General features: G+C 32.8%; 2 protein-coding genes across 2 annotated transcripts; one reads left to right on the forward strand and one right to left on the reverse strand.

Moving 5' to 3' along the window:
- Nucleotides 1-7,870: 7,870 nt before the first annotated feature.
- LOC119610350 lies at nt 7,871-15,347 on the reverse strand. The gene is given in 9 exon segments (XM_037965511.1): nt 7,871-9,254; nt 9,256-9,706; nt 10,321-10,380; nt 10,456-11,109; nt 11,111-11,407; nt 11,488-11,592; nt 12,257-12,355; nt 12,425-13,329; nt 15,333-15,347. Coding segments are annotated over 9 exon segments (3,126 nt in total). The 3' UTR covers nt 7,871-8,714.
- Nucleotides 15,348-15,610: 263 nt separating this feature from the next.
- On the forward strand, nt 15,611-21,093 carry LOC119610349 (mediator of RNA polymerase II transcription subunit 15-like; the record flags this gene model as incomplete). The annotated part of the gene is given in 7 exon segments (XM_037965509.1): nt 15,611-15,683; nt 15,686-16,514; nt 16,584-16,682; nt 17,383-17,487; nt 17,568-18,518; nt 18,594-18,653; nt 19,270-21,093. Coding segments are annotated over 7 exon segments (3,108 nt in total), but the record flags the coding sequence as incomplete, so codon positions are not given.
- Between the last annotated feature and the right edge of the window lie 495 nt (nt 21,094-21,588).

Here is a 21,588-nt window from a genome sequence, read left to right on the forward strand (position 1 = left end):
TTATAGTCATAGCTCTAATATTGGCTAGGCTTTAAACAAATATGTGATTTTAAGATTTTACCACAAAAAGCTGTTTATGTTGCCTTATCATATTTTTTTACAAACGGTATAACTCTGAAACTACCCAAGCGATTCATATGATTTCTTCTGTATGTAAAAGTTTGGAAAATGGACTTTTACATGGATCCCAAATTTGTGTAAAACTGCCACGCCCATTACGACAAAAGTAGGCGTTTTACTTTAAAACGCTTATAATTACATAATGAAGAAGCGTTTTTAAAAATTAATGACAGCATATTGTAGACAATATCTTTCTTCATAAACATGCCAAATTTGGTGGTCATAGCTAAAATATTGGCCAAGTTTTGGTCAAAACTGTGATTTTTAGATTCAACCAAATCAAGCTGTTTTAATGGCTGCATCACCAATTAGTTTCAAGCGTTGTAGCTCAGAAACTATTTAAGCGTTTTAAACGATTTCTTCTTCATATGATAGATTTCGAAATCTAGTTTTGTATAGATGCAAAATTTTCAGCCTACAGATTCGACTCCCGGGAAATACTCTAAATTTACGTTTTAAAACGCTCCCGAAACTTAACAGTAACTTTAACATGTAATAACTTCCAAACCAGTCAAGCTTTTTCAAAAATTTCTTCACTGTAGCGTCGATTTTTAATTCGACTTTCATATGCTAGGCATTTTTTTGAAAACTGCCACGCCCATTTTGCGTTTTAAACTTTTTATGTTTAAACGCTTATAAAACTTGAGGTTGAGGAGCGTTATGAAATTTTTTTCAATGTATTGATTTGTCGTATTTTTCTCTTCATCCATGCCAAATTTCATCCACATAGCTTAAAATCTCTAGCGGTTATAAGCTATTTTCTGAATTTTGGTTTATTCCACAAAAAACGATTTTCTAAAAATGCTATTTTTTTTTGTGAAGTACTAGGAAAACATAATCAAACAGTAGGTGGATTCCACGTCGAACTTTTCTTTGAAACGCTATAACTCAAAAATTAAGGAAGATACCTGAATTTTGTTTTCGGCATCTAAATGCTTAGGAATTGAGCTATCGTTTGCATGAAAAATTTTTTACCAAATGCCACGCCCATTATGAAAAAAGTGAGCGTTTTACTTTAAAACGCTTGTAAAAACGTAATTTATAAGAGTTTTTCAAAAATAATGATGGCATCTTTTAGATGATATCTTTGTCTATAAATATGTCGAATTTTATAGTCATAGCTCTAATATTGGCTACGCTTTAAACAAATATGTGATTTTAAGATTTTACCACAAAAAGCTGTTTATGTTGCCTTATCATATTCTTTTACAAATGGTATAACTCTGAAACTACCCAAGCGATTCATATGATTTCTTCTGTATGTAAAAGTTTGGAAAATGGACTTTTACATGGATCCCAAATTTGTGTAAAACTGCCACGCCCATTACAACAAAAGTAGGCGTTTTACTTTAAAACGCTTATAATTACATAATGAAGAAGCGTTTTTAAAAATTAATGACAGCATATTGTAGACAATATCTTTCTTCATAAACATGCCAAATTTGGTGGTCATAGCTCCAATATTGAGCAAGTTTTGAACAATATTGTGATTTTTAGATTCAACCAAATCAAGCTGTTTTAATGGCTGCATCACCAATTAGTTTCAAGCGTTGTAGCTGAGAAACTATTTAAGTGTTTTAAACAATTTCTTCTTCATGTGATAGATTTGGGAATCTAGTTTTGTATAGATGCAAAAATTTTATCCTACAGATTCGACTCCCGGGAAATACTCTAAATTTACGTTTTAAAACGCTCCCGAAACTTAACAGTAACTTTAACATGTAATAACTTCCAAACCAGTCAAGCTTTTTCAAAAATTTCTTCACTGTAGCGTCGATTTTTAATTCGACTTTCATATGCTAGGCATTTTTTTGCAAACTGCCACGCCCATTTTGCGTTTTACACTTTTTATGTTTAAACGCTTATAAAACTTGAGGTTGAGGAGCGTTGTGAAATTTTTTGAAATACTCTGATTTGTCGTATTTTTCTCTACATCCATGCCAAATTTCATCCACATAGCTTAAAATCTCTAGCGGTTATAAACTATTTCCTGAATTTTTGTTTATTCCACAAAAAACGATTTTCTAAAAATGCTATTTTTTTTGTGAAGTACTAGGAAAACATAATCAAACAGTAGGTGGATTCCACGTCGAACTTTTCTTTGAAACGCTATAACTCGGAAATTAAGGAAGATACCAGAATTTTGTTTTTGGCATCTAAATGCTTAGGAATTGAGCTATCGTTTGCATAAAAAATTTGTTACCAAATGCCACGCCCATTATGAAAAAAGTGGGCGTTTTACTTTAAAACGCTTGTAAAAACGTTAATTAAAAGCGTTTTTTAAAATTAATGATGGCATCTTATAGGTGATATCTTTGTCTATAAATATGTCGAATTTTATAGTCATAGCTCTAATATTGGCTACGCTTTAAACAAATATGTGATTTTGAGATTTTACCACAAAAAGCTGTTTATGTTGCCTTATCATGTTTTTTTACAAACGGTATAACTCTGAAACTACCCAAGCGATTCATATGATCTCTTCTGTATGTAAAAGTTTGGAAAATGGACTTTTACATGGATCCAAAATTTGTGTAAAACTGCCACGCCCATTACGACAAAAGTAGGAGTTTTACTTTAAAACGCTTATAATTACATAATGAAGAAGCGTTTTTAATAATTAATGACAGCATATTGTAGACAATATCCTTCTTCATAAACATGCCAAATTTGGTGGTCATAGCTCCAATATTGAGCAAGTTTTGAACAAAATTGTGTTTTTTAGATTCAACCAAATCAAGCTGTTTTAATGGCTGCATCACCAATTAGTTTCAAGCGTTGTAGCTGAGAAACTATTTAAGTGTTTTAAACGATTTCTTCTTCATGTGATAGATTTGGAAATCTAGTTTTGTATAAATGCAAAATTTTTACCCAACAGATTCACCTCCTCCGAAATACTCTAAATTTACGTTTTAAAACGCTCCCGAAACTTAACAGTAACTTTAACATGTAATAACTTCCAAACCACTCAAGCTTTTTCAAAAATTTCTTCACTGTAGCATAGATTTTTAATTCGACTTTCATATGCTAGGCATTTTTTTGAAAACTGCCACGCCCATTTTGCGTTTTAAACTTTTTATTTTTAAACGCTTATAAAACTTGAGGTTGAGGAGCGTTATGAAATTTTTTTCAATGTTCTGATTTGTCGTATTTTTCTCTATATCCATGCCAAATTTCATCCACATAGCTTAAAATTTCTAGCGGTTATAAGCTATTTCCTGAATTTTGGTTTATTCCACAAAAAATGATTTTCTAAAAATTCTATTTTTTTTGTGAAGTACTAGGAAAACATAATCAAACAGTAGGTGGATTCCACGTCGAACTTTTCTTTGAAACGCTATAACTCGAAAATTAAGGAAGATACCTGAATTTTGTTTTCGGCATCTAAATGCTTAGGAATTGAGCTATCGTTTGCATAAAAAATTTTTTACCAAATGTCACGCCCATTATGAAAAAAGTGGGCGTTTTACTTTAAAACGCTTGTAAAAACGTTAATTAAAAGCGTTTTTAAAAATTAATGATGGCATCTTATAGGTGATATCTTTGTCTACAAATATGTCGAATTTTACAGTCATAGCTCTAATATTGGCTACGCTTTAAACAAATATGTGATTTTAAGATTTTACCACAAAAAGCTGTTTATCTTGCCTTATCATATTTTTTTACAAACGGTATAACTCTGAAACTACCCAAGCGATTCATATGATTTCTTCTGTATGTAAAAGTTTGGAAAATGGACTTTTACATGGATCCCAAATTTGTGTAAAACTGTCACGCCCATTACGACAAAAGTAGGCGTTTTACTTTAAAACGCTTATAATTACATAATGAAGAAGCGTTTTTAAAAATTAATGACAGCATATTGTAGACAATATCTTTCTTCATAAACATGCCAAATTTGGTGGTCATAGCTAAAATATTGGCCAAGTTTTGGTCAAAACTGTGATTTTTAGATTCAACCAAATCAAGCTGTTTTAATGGCTACATCACCAATTAGTTTCAAGCGTTGTAGCTCAGAAACTATTTAAGCGTTTTAAACGATTTCTTCTTCATGTGATAGATTTGGAAATCTAGTTTTGTATAGATGCAAAAATTTTATCCTACAGATTCGACTCCCGGGAAATACTCTAAATTTACGTTTTAAAACGCTCCCGAAACTTAACAGTAACTTTAACATGTAATAACTTCCAAACCAGTCAAGCTTTTTCAAAAATTTCTTAACTGTAGCATAGGTTTTCAATTCAACTTTCATATGCTAGGCATTTTTTTGCAAACTGCCACGCCCATTTTGCGTTTTACACTTTTTATGTTTAAACGCTTTTAAAACTTGATATTGAGGAGCGTTGTGAAATTATTTTATATGTTCTAATTTGTCGTATTTTTCTCTACATCTATGCCAAATTTCATCCACATAGCTTAAAATCTCTAGCGGTTATAAGCTATTTCCTGAATTTTGGTTTATTCCACAAAAACTATTTTCTAAAAATTCTATTTTTTTTTGTGAAGTACTAGGAAAACATAATCGGACAGTAGGTGGATTCCACGTCGAACTTTTCTTTGAAACGCTATAACTCGAAAATTAAAGAAGATAACTGTATTCTGTTTTTGCAACCTAAAAGCTTAGGAATTGAGCTATCATTTGAGTGCAATATTTTTTCCCAAATGCCACGCCCATTATGAAAAAGTGGGCGTTTTATATTAAAACCCTTGTAAAAGCTTGAATTTACAAGCGTTTTTTTAAATCAATGATGTTATCTTGTAGACGATATTGTTTTCTATAAATATGTCAAATTTTATAGTCATAGCTGCAATATTGGTTGCGCTTTTAACAAATTTGTGATTTTAGAATTTTACTCTAAAAAGCTGTTTGCGTGGCCTAACCATTGATTACTTCCAAACGTTATAACTAAGAAACTATTAAAGCGTTTTACATGATTTCTTTTTTATGTTAAAGCTTGGGAAATATACTTTCACATGAAATCAAAATGTTTGCCCGACGACCACGCCCATTATGGAAAAAGTGGGCGTTTTATTTTAAAACGCTTGTAAAAACTTGAATGACCAGCTTTTGTAAAATTTTAAGATGTTATCTTGTAGGCATCATTCTTTTCTATAAACATGCAAATTTATAGTGGTACAGCTCCAATGTTGGAGATGTTTTGAACTAAAAAGGTGTTTTTATGATGTTCCTATTGTAATGCTTTGTCAATAATTACTTTCAAACGTTATAACTTAAAAACTAAACAAGCTTTTTAAATGATTTTTTCTTTGTTTAAAGATAAGGAAATTGACTTTCAAGTGGGCGTTGAAAAAACTAAGAATATTGGCATTTTATAAATTTTATGAAGGAAAATTGTCGAGTATATTTTCGTTATACTATTAGTTAAATGTTAAGCTGCTAATTTTAAAATTGAATTAATTCTAAGCAATATGAGATGCATTGCAAACAATAATTTTATAATTTTGTTTATATTTGTTCCTTTATTACATTTTTGTGTATTTATTTGTTTGTATGTATGTTGTTTATGTTAATTTTTTTTATTTATATTTTATAATTTATAAATTTGTGGAATGAATTATTTGACATTCGTATAATAATGAATACATTTTAAATATTTCTTGTAAATGATAATGATTTTTGTTCAAATTACTTTAATGGTGTTATTAAATAAACAATCTTTAATAAACTACAGTGTTTAGTTTTAATAATAAATTTTATATATTAGATGTTTTTCATTTTCTAAATAAATGAGTGCTTTAAATATTTTATAGATTTTTTATATGTATTTTGTTAATTAATAATTAATTTGTTTTTAAAGGCTGCCAGTCATTTATTAACGTTTACAGTTTTAGCTAAAACGTTGTATTTATATGTATATGTTTTTATAACTAATTTCTTTAATTTAATGTTCTTTTATGGATTTTTCTTAAGAGGCACAACTATTTTTTTCTTAATTTGTTTATTTATTATTATATAACAATATTTTATTTGATAAAATATTTCATTTAAATCATAAAATTAAATAATGAATTAAAATGTGTTTTTTTTAAATAAATCACTTTTTCATATTTAAAAAATAAGATTATTTAAAAATGAATTATAAAATAATTTTAATAATAAAACTTAAATATTAATTATATTTAGGTCTTTTTGTTCATTGTATTTGTTAAAAGCTGCTTAAAAATTATTGATTATTTCACTAATTATAAAGTATTCTTAATATTTCTTTTTTTTTTTTTATTTATAAAAATACTTTTTTTAATTTATGGTTTATTGCTTAAAACATTTTTCCTGATTAACCTGAAAAATGTGTGATTTTATTTTGTTTTTTCTTTTTTTTAATTGCACTTTTTAAATTTTTATTTTTTTGTTTTGTTTAAAATATATTTGAGTTTAAATACATATTTTCTATAACGAAAAACCTTAAAAAGTAATAATAGATGCTTTGTTCTTTATGTATAAATAATATTGGAAATTATTTTAAATAATAATAAAAACTAATCATGTCTTTTAAAAAGAAGTCATTGTTTTGTATGAAAAAAACTAACAAAATACTTTTAAAGAAAAATTAAAATAATAAAATTATTTTAGACTCACTAGGGACGCGGAAATTTGTAAATAAAAATTATTTTTTTTAAAAGGAATGTTTTTTGTTTTTTTAATTTACATTAATTATTATAATTTTTACACTAATATTTTTCATAATTTAAATCTTAATTTAAAAATTCCAATAGTTTAACAAAAATAGCTGTTTTTCCAAATCTAAAGCCGATTTAAAGCATTTGTTATAGATTTCTTGTTTCACATAAAATACTATCAATAACGATAATTTTTATAATCTTTAACCGGTTAAGAATGCAATTCAGCCTGAATCGAATGCAAATTTGCAAATTTTACTCGCTCACAAATGCAGTAATTCGGTCTGTTGATTTATATAATGACTTAATTTTTAGCTGTCAGTTATGCAGTCTAATTTTTAACTAAATATTTCTACAACTTCTACAACAAGTTTAACTAATTCTACTATATACTGCTACAAAATGATCGCCTTCAATATTAGAGATTATAGTCTATACTATAGTCAAGGTCAAAGTCAAGACAATAGTCTATTTCCTGAACAGTAGTCTAAACTATAGTGAAGACCAAAGTATAGACAAGACTATATTCCAGAATAAAGTTTATAATATATGTAACAAAGATAATAAGTAGTCTAGGCTATAGTCAAGGCAATAGTCAAGACTATTGCCGAGACTATAGTTAAGACATTAGTCTATTTTATAGTCCAAACTTTAGTCTTTAATGTAGATTATAGTCAGGACAATAGTCTAGACTATTTAGTCTTTAATCAAGACTATAGTTAGGACAATAGTCTAGAGTCTAGTCTATATTCCGGACAATAGTCTAGACTATAGTCAGAATAATAGTCTAGATTGTAGTGAGGATAATAGTATAGACTATATTCAGGACAATAATCGAAACTATAGTCAGGACAATAGTCTAAACTATAGTCAGGACAATAGTCTAGACTATAGTAAGGACAATAGTCTAAACTATAGTCAGGACAATAGTCTAGACTATAGTAAGGACAATAGTCTAGACTATAGTCAGGACAATAGTCTAGACTATAGTCAGGACAATAGTCTAGACTATTTAGTCTATATTCAGGACAATAGTCTAGAGTATAGTTAGGACAATATTCCAGACTATAGAAAGGACAATAGTCTAGACTATAGTCAGGACAATAGTCTAAACTATAGTCAGGACAATGGTCTAAACTATAGTCAGGATAATAGTCCAGACTATAGTCAGGACAAGAGCCTAGACTATAGTTAGGACAAGAGTCTAGACTATAGTCAGGACAATAGTCTAAAATATAGTCAGGACAATATCTAAAATATAGTCAGGACAATATTCAGGACAATAGTCTAGACTATATTCAGGACAATAGTCTAGACTATAGTCAGGACAATGGTACAGACTATAGTCAGGACAATAGTCTAGACTATAGTCAGAACAATTGTCTAGATTATATTCAAGACAAGAGTCTAGACTATAGTCAGAATAATAATCTAGATTGTAGTGAGGATAATAGTCTAGACTATATTCAGGACAATAGTCTAGACTATAGTCAGGACAAGTGTCTAGAGTATAGTCAGGGCATGAGTCTTGACTATAGTAAGGACAAGAGTCTAGACTATATTCAGGACAAGAGTCTAGACTATAGTCAGGACAAGAGTCTAGACTATAGTCTGGACAAAAGTCTAGACTATAGTCAGAACAATAGTCTAGAATATAGTCAAGGCAATAGTCTATACTATTTAATATTTAAGTCCAGACTATAGTCAGAACAATAGTCTAGTCTTTAGTCAGGGCAATAGTTTAGTCTATAGTCAGGACATAGTCTAGACTGTAATCAGTATAATAGTCTAGACTATAGTCAGTAAAATAGCTACGACAATAGTCTAGATTATAGTCAAGGCAATAGTGTAGACTTTAGTCAAGACAATAATTTAGACTAAAGCTAGACTATCAAGAGAAGTAGTCTTAACTATAGTTTATACTAAAGTCAATTCTTATTGTTGTTATTTCCTTTCTAACGTGTAGTAAAGGCACTCAAGAAATGAGCACCACTCATATCGAATTGCTGCTCATAACTTTCATCGGCCGATGATGATGCATTCTGTGCATTAGCTGCCGCAGTAGCTAAAGCTGCTATACTGCTGTTGTTGTTGTTATTGTTGATATGATTGGCACTGCTAGCGCCTTTAAGTTGTTCCATATCGATGAGAGGGGGTTTATCACCCGGCTTCCAGCGCCTGTGTATACCCATAGATTTTAGTTTTTGACATACAGAAGAAGGTGATATAGCATAACCTTTTTCGGCCAAGCGAGCCGATACTTTCCAGTATTGTATATTGTTATCTTCTTTAATTAGTTCTAAAATTTCGCGAGTAATTTCTTTATCGCGTACTTCACGTTCGGCGGCCTTAAGGCGACGTCTGGGATTAGAGTGTTTTTGTTCAGGGTGGTTGGGTTGTTGTTGGGTGGTTGTTTGTTGTTGCAATTGTTTTTGTTGCTTTTGCAGTAGTTGTTGTTGTTGCTGTTCAAGTTCTCTTTCCTGTTGGCGTTTGTAGTTTTTGCTGTTCCAGTTGTTGTTGCTGCTGTTGCAACTGTTGTTGTCTTTGTAGCAGTTGTTGGATTTGTTGTTGCTGTTGTAAATGTTGTTGCTGCAATTTCTGTTGGTGGTCCAATTGCTGCTGCACCAGTAGGGCCTGTTGCTGTCTTTCTGTATCCGTTTCTCGTCTTGTATCACTACCTTCACTTAATACGCTGCCCGTGTCTTCATCGTGTCTCATCATGGTCATGCGAATATCACGTCTATTGCGATATGATAGCGGTACTCCCTTTATTATGGCATCTCTTAATTTCCAAGCAGTCATTTGTGAGACATTAAGGGCCTTGGCTATTTCCATAGTTGAGGCATTTTGTGCCACCAACATTTTGGCCATGGCATATTTTTCATCGTCTATGAAAACGTTGGGTTTGCGGGGTTTCTTCTTGGAACCACTGAGGTTGTTCGATGATCTGTAATGGGGGTTTGGAATTGGGTAGAAAGACAGGGTGAGGAAAAGGCGAAAGATAAAAAGGGGACGAAAAACCAGAAGGGGCACGACAGAGAAAGGCAAAGGGCACGAAAAAGGCAAAGGGGCACGAGAAATGCACAGGGGCACGAAAAGGCAAAGGGGCAGGAAAACGGCCAAGAGGCACGAAAAAAGCAAAGGGGGACGAAAAAGGCAAAGGGGGACAAAAAGGAAAAGTGGTCACGAAAAAGTAAAATGTGGCACGAAAAATGAAAATTTCATGAAAATTAAAATGTGTCACGAAAATTCAAGGTTTTTACAAATAAATTCAAATTTTCACTAAAAATTCAAATTGTCAATTAAAATTACAATTTTCACTAAAAATTCAAATTTTTATACAAAATAAAAATTTTCACTAAAAATTAAAATTTCACTAAAAATAGACATTTTTACTAAATTCATTAAAAATTTAAATATTCTTTGAAAACCCAGTTTTTATAAATATGGATTTTTAACTAAAAATCCAAATTTTCACTAAAATTTCTAATTTTCACTAAATATCCGAATTTTCATTAAAAACCCAAAATTTTATTAGAAAATCTAAAATTTTTCACTTACGTTTCACTATTCTGCATAGAAGCAATGGGACGTATTGAAAGATTGACAGGTAATTGATGACTATAAAAAATAAACAACAAATACATTAATGTAATTAACAAATTCATTAAATCAATAAAAACTTATTAAACTTACATAGCAGCTGCTACAGCTGGTGATATCTGATTTAATAGAGGCAATTTTTTAGCATTGCCCAAGGGATTTGAAGGAGCATCTTCAGTATCTTTTAAATTAATTGATTTTTGTAAATATAAAGATTGTTGTTGTTGTTGTTGACTATTTACATGTTCAGTCTCTTGTTGTATTTGTTGTTCGTGTGTCTGATGAGAACGTTGATATTGATGATGATCATCATCATCATTATCACTGTCCGAATCGCTAGCGTCATCATTGTTATTATTAAGGTGAGCATTTTTATTAATTTCCATAAGTCTTTGTTGTTGTACTACAGATATTTTATTGTGCAATTTATGTTGTTCTAATATGGCGTTTGTTGTTGCAGTTGATAAATGTTGTTGTTGTTGTGTTTGCTGCTGAGCATTATTTAATTTCAATTCATTTGTTCGTTGTATTACTGAAGTGGCATTACTAAAATTATTACTTTCTCTTAATAATTGTTCTTGTTGCTGTTGTTGTAGTTCCAGGTGATGTTGCTCCAGTTGCTGTTGGTGATGGTGTTGTTCCTCATTATCTGTTTCTTGATTATTATCATTAATATCATCTTCCTCTTCATCTTCGGTAGCTGGCCGTTCACGTTTGATGTGTTCGGTAAAGGGCTGATGATTTAATTGATTTTCGGGTTTTTTCTATTGCTAATGTGTCGAGTCCATTATCGGGCATTTCAGTTTCATTGTTATCATTATCCTCTTCTTCATCTTCCGGAGGATCAATGACACGCTCATGCAAACTGACGCCATTGACAAGACTTTTACGCAAACGCCAGGCAAATGTCCGTGATATATTCAATTCATTAGCAATAACAGTGGTGGTGGCTTCCCTTAGTATCAATTGTTTGGCCAAGGCAATTTTCTTCGCATCTAACTTGATGCGAGTGCGTCCCTTGCGTTTGTTGTTGGCCATGATAATTCTGTAAACGGAGGGAATGTTTAAATGTTTTATTTCTTAATAAAACTAATAATTTAGAAACACCGTAATATTTGAACTTACTTTCTGTTATGGAGATAAATAGCATTTTCCGGTTTGCGTATGCCAATGCGTCTGGGGAAATTGTTATATTGCACGATATGTTGGGGGAAAAGTGGGGGCAAGGCCGGAAAGGGCACAAAAACAAACAAAAGCAAGAAAAGGACGAGGCAGGAAGGGCGAGGAGCGAGGGAGCGAGCGAGCGAGCGAAGCGAGCGAGCGAGCGAGCGAGCGAGCGAGCGAGCGAGCGAGCGGAGCGAGCGAGCGAGCGAGCGAGCGAGCGAGCGAGCGAGCGAGCGAGCGAGCGAGCGAGCGAGCGAGCGAGCAGCGAGAGAGCGAGCGAGCGAGGAGCGAGCTAGCGAGCGAGCGAGCGAGCGAGCGAGCGAGCGAGCGAGCGAGCGAGCGAGCGAGCGAGCTAGCGAGCGAGCGAGCGAGCGAGCGAGCGAGCGAGCGAGCGAGCGAGCGAGGCGAGCGAGCGAGCGAGCGAGCGAAGCGAGCGAGCAGCGAGCGAGCGAGCGAGCGAGCGAGCGAGCGAGCGAGCAGCGAGCGAGCTAGCGAGCGAGCGAGCGAGCGAGCGAGCGAGCGAGCGAGCGAGCGAGCGAGGAGCGAGCGAGCTAGATGCGAGCGAGCGAGCGAGCGAGCGATGCTATCTATCTATCTATCTATCTATCTATCTATCTATCATCTATCTATCTATCTATCTATCTGATCTATCTATCTATCTATCTATCTATCTATCTATCTATCTATCATCTATCTATCTATCTATCTATCTATCTATCTATCTACTTACATTTTCGCCGTTTTCGAAGGACAGCCAGTACGTTTATGCCAGCCCAGATGGTGACCGGTGGGGAATAAAACATTGCAGTCGGAACATTGCATAGGGCGCCTAAAAATTTAAATAAAACATCTCCCGTTAATATTTCGTTTTTTCAAATTAACACACAAAACAACTTACGTTTGATTACGTCTCTTCTTAACACAACGGCCTCGCCTTATATGTTTCTCCAGGAAACGTTTATAAAAGTAGGTCTTCTTACAATTCGTACACTCATAGACGGGTCCCGAAGTGCCGTGTACACTTTGCATGTGAGCCTTAAGAACTTGTTTCATTTCGAAAATTTGAAAGCAATGAGGACATTGATAACCACGCATGTGTGTCATACCAGCTGCAGCATCTGTCGCTGATACTGAACCACCATTAGTAAGTGTAGCGCCTGCGCCTCCATCTTCTGATGGTGTTATTAATTCAATTTCCGGTATTAATGGCAGCGGTCCATCTTCATCCTCATCATCTTGATCGGTATCACTACCTGTGCCTTCGCCAGCCTCATCATCACTTGCACCATTAGCCTGGATACCGTTTAATTTACTTAAATGCTGTTGCATATACTCATGCATCAAACGTATTGAGTTAAAATCAAATGCAGGTTTTTGTCCATTGGCACTTTTTATTTCACCATCATCTTCTACCAGATCATTATGATGTTGGCGATCATCATCTTCTTCATGTTCATTATGATCACCATTATCTTGATCTAATCTATGATCGCCATTTATTTGTCTTTGTAGATGATGTTTATAAATTTGTTCATCTAATTCTGGTTCCTCTTCCACGTCACTTTTATGTGGGGAATTTTTATGATGTTGTCCATTTGTTATTTCATGTTCTTCAACTTCATCATCTTCCTCCGATTCTAGGGTATTAGTTTGATCTGATTTACTTTCTATTTTACGTATTAAGAGTTGTTGTCTGAAGAAATTATCGGCATCTTCACATTTCTTTTTGAATAGACAGGCCGATATGGTGTTTTTGGCACATGTTATGCAGACTTGTTGCGGTAGGGTATCGCCACGTTCGATCTGAAATTATATTGAATGAATATAGAAGATTTTAGTGAAAAAACATACAATTTTAATTTTAAATTTATCTGAAGCTAATTCTACTGTGTGTACTACACTATATTATACAAACGATAGTCTACTTATAAATCCGGTAATGATCGAGTATATATTCTGATATATGAAATGAAGTCTGGACTTATATTTAGTCTAGAGTTTGGACAATAGTCTAGTTTATAGTTTGGAATAAATCTTAGTCTATAGTCTAGGACTATTGTCTAAATTATGTGTTATATTCTAGTTTATAGTCTAGTCTATAGTCTAGTCAATAGTCTAGTCTATAGTCTAGTCAATAGTCTAGTCTATAGTCTAGTCAATAGTCTAGTCTATAGTCTAGTCTATAGTCTAGTCTATAGTCTAGTCTATAGTCTAGTCTATAGTCTAGTCTATAGTCTAGTCTATAGTCTAGTCTATAGTCTAGTCTATAGTCTAGTCTATAGTCTAGTCTATAGTCTAGTCTATAGTCTAGTCTATAGTCTAGTCTATAGTCTAGTCTATAGTCTAGTCTATAGTCTAGTCTATAGTCTAGTCTATAGTCTAGTCTATAGTCTAGTCTATAGTCTAGTCTATAGTCTAGTCTATAGTCTAGTCTATAGTCTAGTCTATAGTCTAGTCTATAGTCTAGTCTATAGTCTAGTCTATAGTCTAGTCTATAGTCTAGTCTATAGTCTAGTCTATAGTCTAGTCTAGTCTAGTCTAGTCTATAGTCTAGTCTAGTCTATAGTCTAGTCTATAGTCTAGTCTATAGTCTAGTCTATAGTCTAGTCTATAGTCTAGTCTATAGTCTAGTCTAGTCTAGTCTATAGTCTAGTCTATAGTCTAGTCTATAGTCTAGTCTATAGTCTAGTCTATAGTCTAGTATAGTCTAGTCTATATACTAGTCGAGTCTATAGTCTAGTCTATAGACTAGTCTATAGACTAGTCTAGTCTATAGTTAGTTTATAGACTAGTCTAGTCTAGACTATAAAAGACTAGTCTAGTCTAGTCTATAGTCTAGTCTATAGTCTAGTCTATAGTCTAGTCTATAGTCTAGTCTATAGTCTAGTCTATATCTAGTCTATAGTCTAGTCTATAGTATAGACTATAGACTAGACTATAGACTAGACTATAGACTAGACTATAGACTAGACTATAGACTAGACTATAGACTAGACTATAGACTAGACTATAGACTAGACTATAGACTAGACTATAGACTAGACTATAGACTAGACTATAGACTAGACTAGACTAGTCTTTATAGTCTAGACTAGACTAGTCTATAAACTAACTATAGACTAGACTAGTCTATAGACTAGTCTATAGACTAGACTATAGACTAGACTAGTATATAGACTAGACTATAGACTAGACTATAGACTAGACTATAGACTAGACTATAGACTAGACTATAGACTAGACTATAGACTAGACTATAGACTAGACTATAGACTAGACTATAGACTAGACTATAGACTAGACTATAGACTAGACTATAGACTAGACTAGACTATAGACTAGACTATAGACTAGACTATAGACTAGACTATAGACTAGACTATAGACTAGACTATAGACTAGACTATAGACTAGACTATAGACTAGACTATAGACTAGACTATAGACTAGACTATAGACTAGACTATAGACTAGACTATAGACTAGACTATAGACTAGACTATAGACTAGACTATAGACTAGACTATAGACTAGACTATAGACTAGACTATAGACTAGGACTATAGACTAGACTATAGACTAGACTATAGACTAGACTATAGACTAGACTATAGACTAGACTATAGACTAGACTATAGACTAGACTATAGACTAGACTATAGACTAGACTATAGACTAGACTATAGACTAGACTATAGAAGACTATAGACTAGACTATAGACTAGACTATTGACTAGACTATAGACTAGACTATTGACTAGACTATAGACTAGACTATTGACTAGACTATAGACTAGACTATAAACTAGAATATAACACATAATTTAGACAATAGTCTAGACTATAGACTAAGATTTATTCCAAACTATAAACTAGACTATTGTCCAAACTCTAGACTAAATATAAGTCCAGACTTCATTTCATATATCAGAATATATACTCGATCATTACCGGATTTATAAGTAGACTATCGTTTGTATAATATAGTGTAGTACACACAGTAGAATTAGCTTCAGATAAATTTAAAATTAAAATTGTATGTTTTTTCACTAAAATCTTCTATATTCATTCAATATAATTTCAGATCGAACGTGGCGATACCCTACCGCAACAAGTCTGCATAACATGTGCCAAAAACACCATATCGGCCTGTCTATTCAAAAGAAATGTGAAGATGCCGATAATTTCTTCAGACAACAACTCTTAATACGTAAAATAGAAAGTAAATCAGATCAAACTAATACCCTAGAATCGGAGGAAGATGATGAAGTTGAAGAACATGAAATAACAAATGGACAACATCATAAAAATTCCCCACATAAAAGTGACGTGGAAGAGGAACCAGAATTAGATGAACAAATTTATAAACATCATCTACAAAGACAAATAAATGGCGATCATAGATTAGATCAAGATAATGGTGATCATAATGAACATGAAGAAGATGATGATCGCCAACATCATAATGATCTGGTAGAAGATGATGGTGAAATAAAAAGTGCCAATGGACAAAAACCTGCATTTGATTTTAACTCAATACGTTTGATGCATGAGTATATGCAACAGCATTTAAGTAAATTAAACGGTATCCAGGCTAATGGTGCAAGTGATGATGAGGCTGGCGAAGGCACAGGTAGTGATACCGATCAAGATGATGAGGATGAAGATGGACCGCTGCCATTAATACCGGAAATTGAATTAATAACACCATCAGAAGATGGAGGCGCAGGCGCTACACTTACTAATGGTGGTTCAGTATCAGCGACAGATGCTGCAGCTGGTATGACACACATGCGTGGTTATCAATGTCCTCATTGCTTTCAAATTTTCGAAATGAAACAAGTTCTTAAGGCTCACATGCAAAGTGTACACGGCACTTCGGGACCCGTCTATGAGTGTACGAATTGTAAGAAGACCTACTTTTATAAACGTTTCCTGGAGAAACATATAAGGCGAGGCCGTTGTGTTAAGAAGAGACGTAATCAAACGTAAGTTGTTTTGTGTGTTAATTTGAAAAAACGAAATATTAACGGGAGATGTTTTATTTAAATTTTTAGGCGCCCTATGCAATGTTCCGACTGCAATGTTTTATTCCCCACCGGTCACCATCTGGGCTGGCATAAACGTACTGGCTGTCCTTCGAAAACGGCGAAAATGTAAGTAGATAGATAGATAGATAGATAGATAGATAGATAGATAGATAGATAGATAGATAGATAGATAGATAGATAGATAGATAGATAGATAGATAGATAGATAGATAGATAGATAGATAGATAGATAGATAGATAGATAGATAGATAGATAGATAGATAGATAGATAGATAGATAGATAGATAGATAGATAGATAGATAGATAGATAGATAGATAGATAGATAGATAGATAGATAGATAGATAGATAGATAGATAGATAGATAGATAGATAGATAGATAGATAGATAGATAGATAGATAGATAGATAGATAGATAGATAGATAGATAGATAGATAGATAGATAGATAGATAGATAGATAGATAGATAGATAGATAGATAGATAGATAGATAGATAGATAGATAGATAGATAGATAGATAGATAGATAGATAGATAGATAGATAGATAGATAGATAGATAGATAGATAGATAGATAGATAGATAGATAGATAGATAGATAGATAGATAGATAGATAGATAGATAGATAGATAGATAGATAGATAGATAGATAGATAGATAGATAGATAGATAGATAGATAGATAGATAGATAGATAGATAGATAGATAGATAGATAGATAGATAGATAGATAGATAAATAGATAAATAGACATTAATGACTAGTACTTTTCTTGATTTTGTTTGTTTTTGTGAAATTTCAGGCCCTTGCAACAACTTTTCAAACAAAATATCGTGCAATATAACAATTTCCCCAGACGCATTGGCATACGCAAACCGGAAAATGCTATTTATCTCCATAACAGAAAGTAAGTTCAAATATTACGGTGTTTCTAAATTATTAGTTTTATTAAGAAATAAAACATTTAAACATTCCCTCCGTTTACAGAATTATCATGGCCAACAACAAACGCAAGGGACGCACTCGCATCAAGTTAGATGCGAAGAAAATTGCCTTGGCCAAACAATTGATACTAAGGGAAGCCACCACCACTGTTATTGCTAATGAATTGAATATATCACGGACATTTGCCTGGCGTTTGCGTAAAAGTCTTGTCAATGGCGTCAGTTTGCATGAGCGTGTCATTGATCCTCCGGAAGATGAAGAAGAGGATAATGATAACAATGAAACTGAAATGCCCGATAATGGACTCGACACATTAGCAATAGAAAAACCCGAAAATCAATTAAATCATCAGCCCTTTACCGAACACATCAAACGTGAACGGCCAGCTACCGAAGATGAAGAGGAAGATGATATTAATGATAATAATCAAGAAACAGATAATGAGGAACAACACCATCACCAACAGCAACTGGAGCAACATCACCTGGAACTACAACAACAGCAACAAGAACAATTATTAAGAGAAAGTAATAATTTTAGTAATGCCACTTCAGTAATACAACGAACAAATGAATTGAAATTAAATAATGCTCAGCAGCAAACACAACAACAACAACATTTATCAACTGCAACAACAAACGCCATATTAGAACAACATAAATTGCACAATAAAATATCTGTAGTACAACAACAAAGACTTATGGAAATTAATAAAAATGCTCACCTTAATAATAACAATGATGACGCTAGCGATTCGGACAGTGATAATGATGATGATGATCATCATCAATATCAACGTTCTCATCAGACACACGAACAACAAATACAACAAGAGACTGAACATGTAAATAGTCAACAACAACAACAACAATCTTTATATTTACAAAAATCAATTAATTTAAAAGATACTGAAGATGCTCCTTCAAATCCCTTGGGCAATGCTAAAAAATTGCCTCTATTAAATCAGATATCACCAGCTGTAGCAGCTGCTATGTAAGTTTAATAAGTTTTTATTGATTTAATGAATTTGTTAATTACATTAATGTATTTGTTGTTTATTTTTTATAGTCATCAATTACCTGTCAATCTTTCAATACGTCCCATTGCTTCTATGCAGAATAGTGAAACGTAAGTGAAAAATTTTAGATTTTCTAATAAAATTTTGGGTTTTTAATGAAAATTCGGATATTTAGTGAAAATTAGAAATTTTAGTGAAAATTTGGATTTTTAGTTAAAAATCCATATTTATAAAAACTGGGTTTTCAAAGAATATTTAAATTTTTAATGAATTTAGTAAAAATGTCTATTTTTAGTGAAAATTTTAATTTTTAGTGAAAATTTTTATTTTGTATAAAAATTTGAATTTTTAGTGAAAATTGTAATTTTTAATGAAAATTTGAATTTTTAGTGAAAATTTGAATTTTATTGTAAAAAAATTGAATTTTTAGTGAAAATTTTAATTTTTAATGAAAATTTTAATTTTTAGTGAAAATTTTAATTTTTAGTGAAAATTTTAATTTTTTGTAAAAATTTGAATTTTTAGTAAAAATTTGATTTTTTAGTGAATATTGGAAGTTTTAATGAAAATTTGAATTTTTAGTGAAAATGTGAATTTCTAGTGAAAATTTGAATTTTTAGTGAAATTTGAATTTCTATGTAGTGAAAATTCTGGTTTTTAGTAAAATTTTTTATTTCGAATTTTAATAAACATGTCTTTATAACCAATTTAAAACCCCAATTACAGATCATCGAACAACCTCAGTGGTTCCAAGAAGAAACCCCGCAAACCCAACGTTTTCATAGACGATGAAAAATATGCCATGGCCAAAATGTTGGTGGCACAAAATGCCTCAACTATGGAAATAGCCAAGGCCCTTAATGTCTCACAAATGACTGCTTGGAAATTAAGAGATGCCATAATAAAGGGAGTACCGCTATCATATCGCAATAGACGTGATATTCGCATGACCATGATGAGACACGATGAAGACACGGGCAGCGTATTAAGTGAAGGTAGTGATACAAGACGAGAAACGGATACAGAAAGACAGCAACAGGCCCTACTGGTGCAGCAGCAATTGGACCACCAACAGAAATTGCAGCAACAACATTTACAACAGCAACAACAAATCCAACAACTGCTACAAAGACAACAACAGTTGCAACAGCAGCAACAACAACTGGAACAGCAAAAACTACAACGCCAACAGGAAAGAGAACTTGAACAGCAACAACAACAACTACTGCAAAAGCAACAAAAACAATTGCAACAACAAACAACCACCCAACAACAACCCAACCACCCTGAACAAAAACACTCTAATCCCAGACGTCGCCTTAAGGCCGCCGAACGTGAAGTACGCGATAAAGAAATTACTCGCGAAATTTTAGAACTAATTAAAGAAGATAACAATATACAATACTGGAAAGTATCGGCTCGCTTGGCCGAAAAAGGTTATGCTATATCACCTTCTTCTGTATGTCAAAAACTAAAATCTATGGGTATACACAGGCGCTGGAAGCCGGGTGATAAACCCCCTCTCATCGATATGGAACAACTTAAAGGCGCTAGCAGTGCCAATCATATCAACAATAACAACAACAACAGCAGTATAGCAGCTTTAGCTACTGCGGCAGCTAATGCACAGAATGCATCATCATCGGCCGATGAAAGTTATGAGCAGCAATTCGATATGAGTGGTGCTCATTTCTTGAGTGCCTTTACTACACGTTAGAAAGGAAATAACAACAATAAGAATTGACTTTAGTATAAACTATAGTTAAGACTACTTCTCTTGATAGTCTAGCTTTAGTCTAAATTATTGTCTTGACTAAAGTCTACACTATTGCCTTGACTATAATCTAGACTATTGTCGTAGCTATTTTACTGACTATAGTCTAGACTATTATACTGATTACAGTCTAGACTATGTCCTGACTATAGACTAAACTATTGCCCTGACTAAAGACTAGACTATTGTTCTGACTATAGTCTGGACTTAAATATTAAATAGTATAGACTATTGCCTTGACTATATTCTAGACTATTGTTCTGACTATAGTCTAGACTTTTGTCCAGACTATAGTCTAGACTCTTGTCCTGACTATAGTCTAGACTCTTGTCCTGAATATAGTCTAGACTCTTGTCCTTACTATAGTCAAGACTCATGCCCTGACTATACTCTAGACACTTGTCCTGACTATAGTCTAGACTATTGTCCTGAATATAGTCTAGACTATTATCCTCACTACAATCTAGATTATTATTCTGACTATAGTCTAGACTCTTGTCTTGAATATAATCTAGACAATTGTTCTGACTATAGTCTAGACTATTGTCCTGACTATAGTCTGTACCATTGTCCTGACTATAGTCTAGACTATTGTCCTGAATATAGTCTAGACTATTGTCCTGAATATTGTCCTGACTATATTTTAGATATTGTCCTGACTATATTTTAGACTATTGTCCTGACTATAGTCTAGACTCTTGTCCTAACTATAGTCTAGGCTCTTGTCCTGACTATAGTCTGGACTATTATCCTGACTATAGTTTAGACCATTGTCCTGACTATAGTTTAGACTATTGTCCTGACTATAGTCTAGACTATTGTCCTTTCTATAGTCTGGAATATTGTCCTAACTATACTCTAGACTATTGTCCTGAATATAGACTAAATAGTCTAGACTATTGTCCTGACTATAGTCTAGACTATTGTCCTGACTATAGTCTAGACTATTGTCCTTACTATAGTCTAGACTATTGTCCTGACTATAGTTTAGACTATTGTCCTTACTATAGTCTAGACTATTGTCCTGACTATAGTTTAGACTATTGTCCTGACTATAGTTTCGATTATTGTCCTGAATATAGTCTATACTATTATCCTCACTACAATCTAGACTATTATTCTGACTATAGTCTAGACTATTGTCCGGAATATAGACTAGACTCTAGACTATTGTCCTAACTATAGTCTTGATTAAAGACTAAATAGTCTAGACTATTGTCCTGACTATAATCTACATTAAAGACTAAAGTTTGGACTATAAAATAGACTAA

The sequence above is a fragment of the Lucilia sericata genome, unplaced genomic scaffold (genome assembly GCF_015586225.1).
Source record: "Lucilia sericata isolate MDLA Ls3-8-SP2 unplaced genomic scaffold, ASM1558622v1 Contig001168F_arrow, whole genome shotgun sequence".
NCBI lineage: Eukaryota > Metazoa > Arthropoda > Insecta > Diptera > Calliphoridae > Lucilia > Lucilia sericata.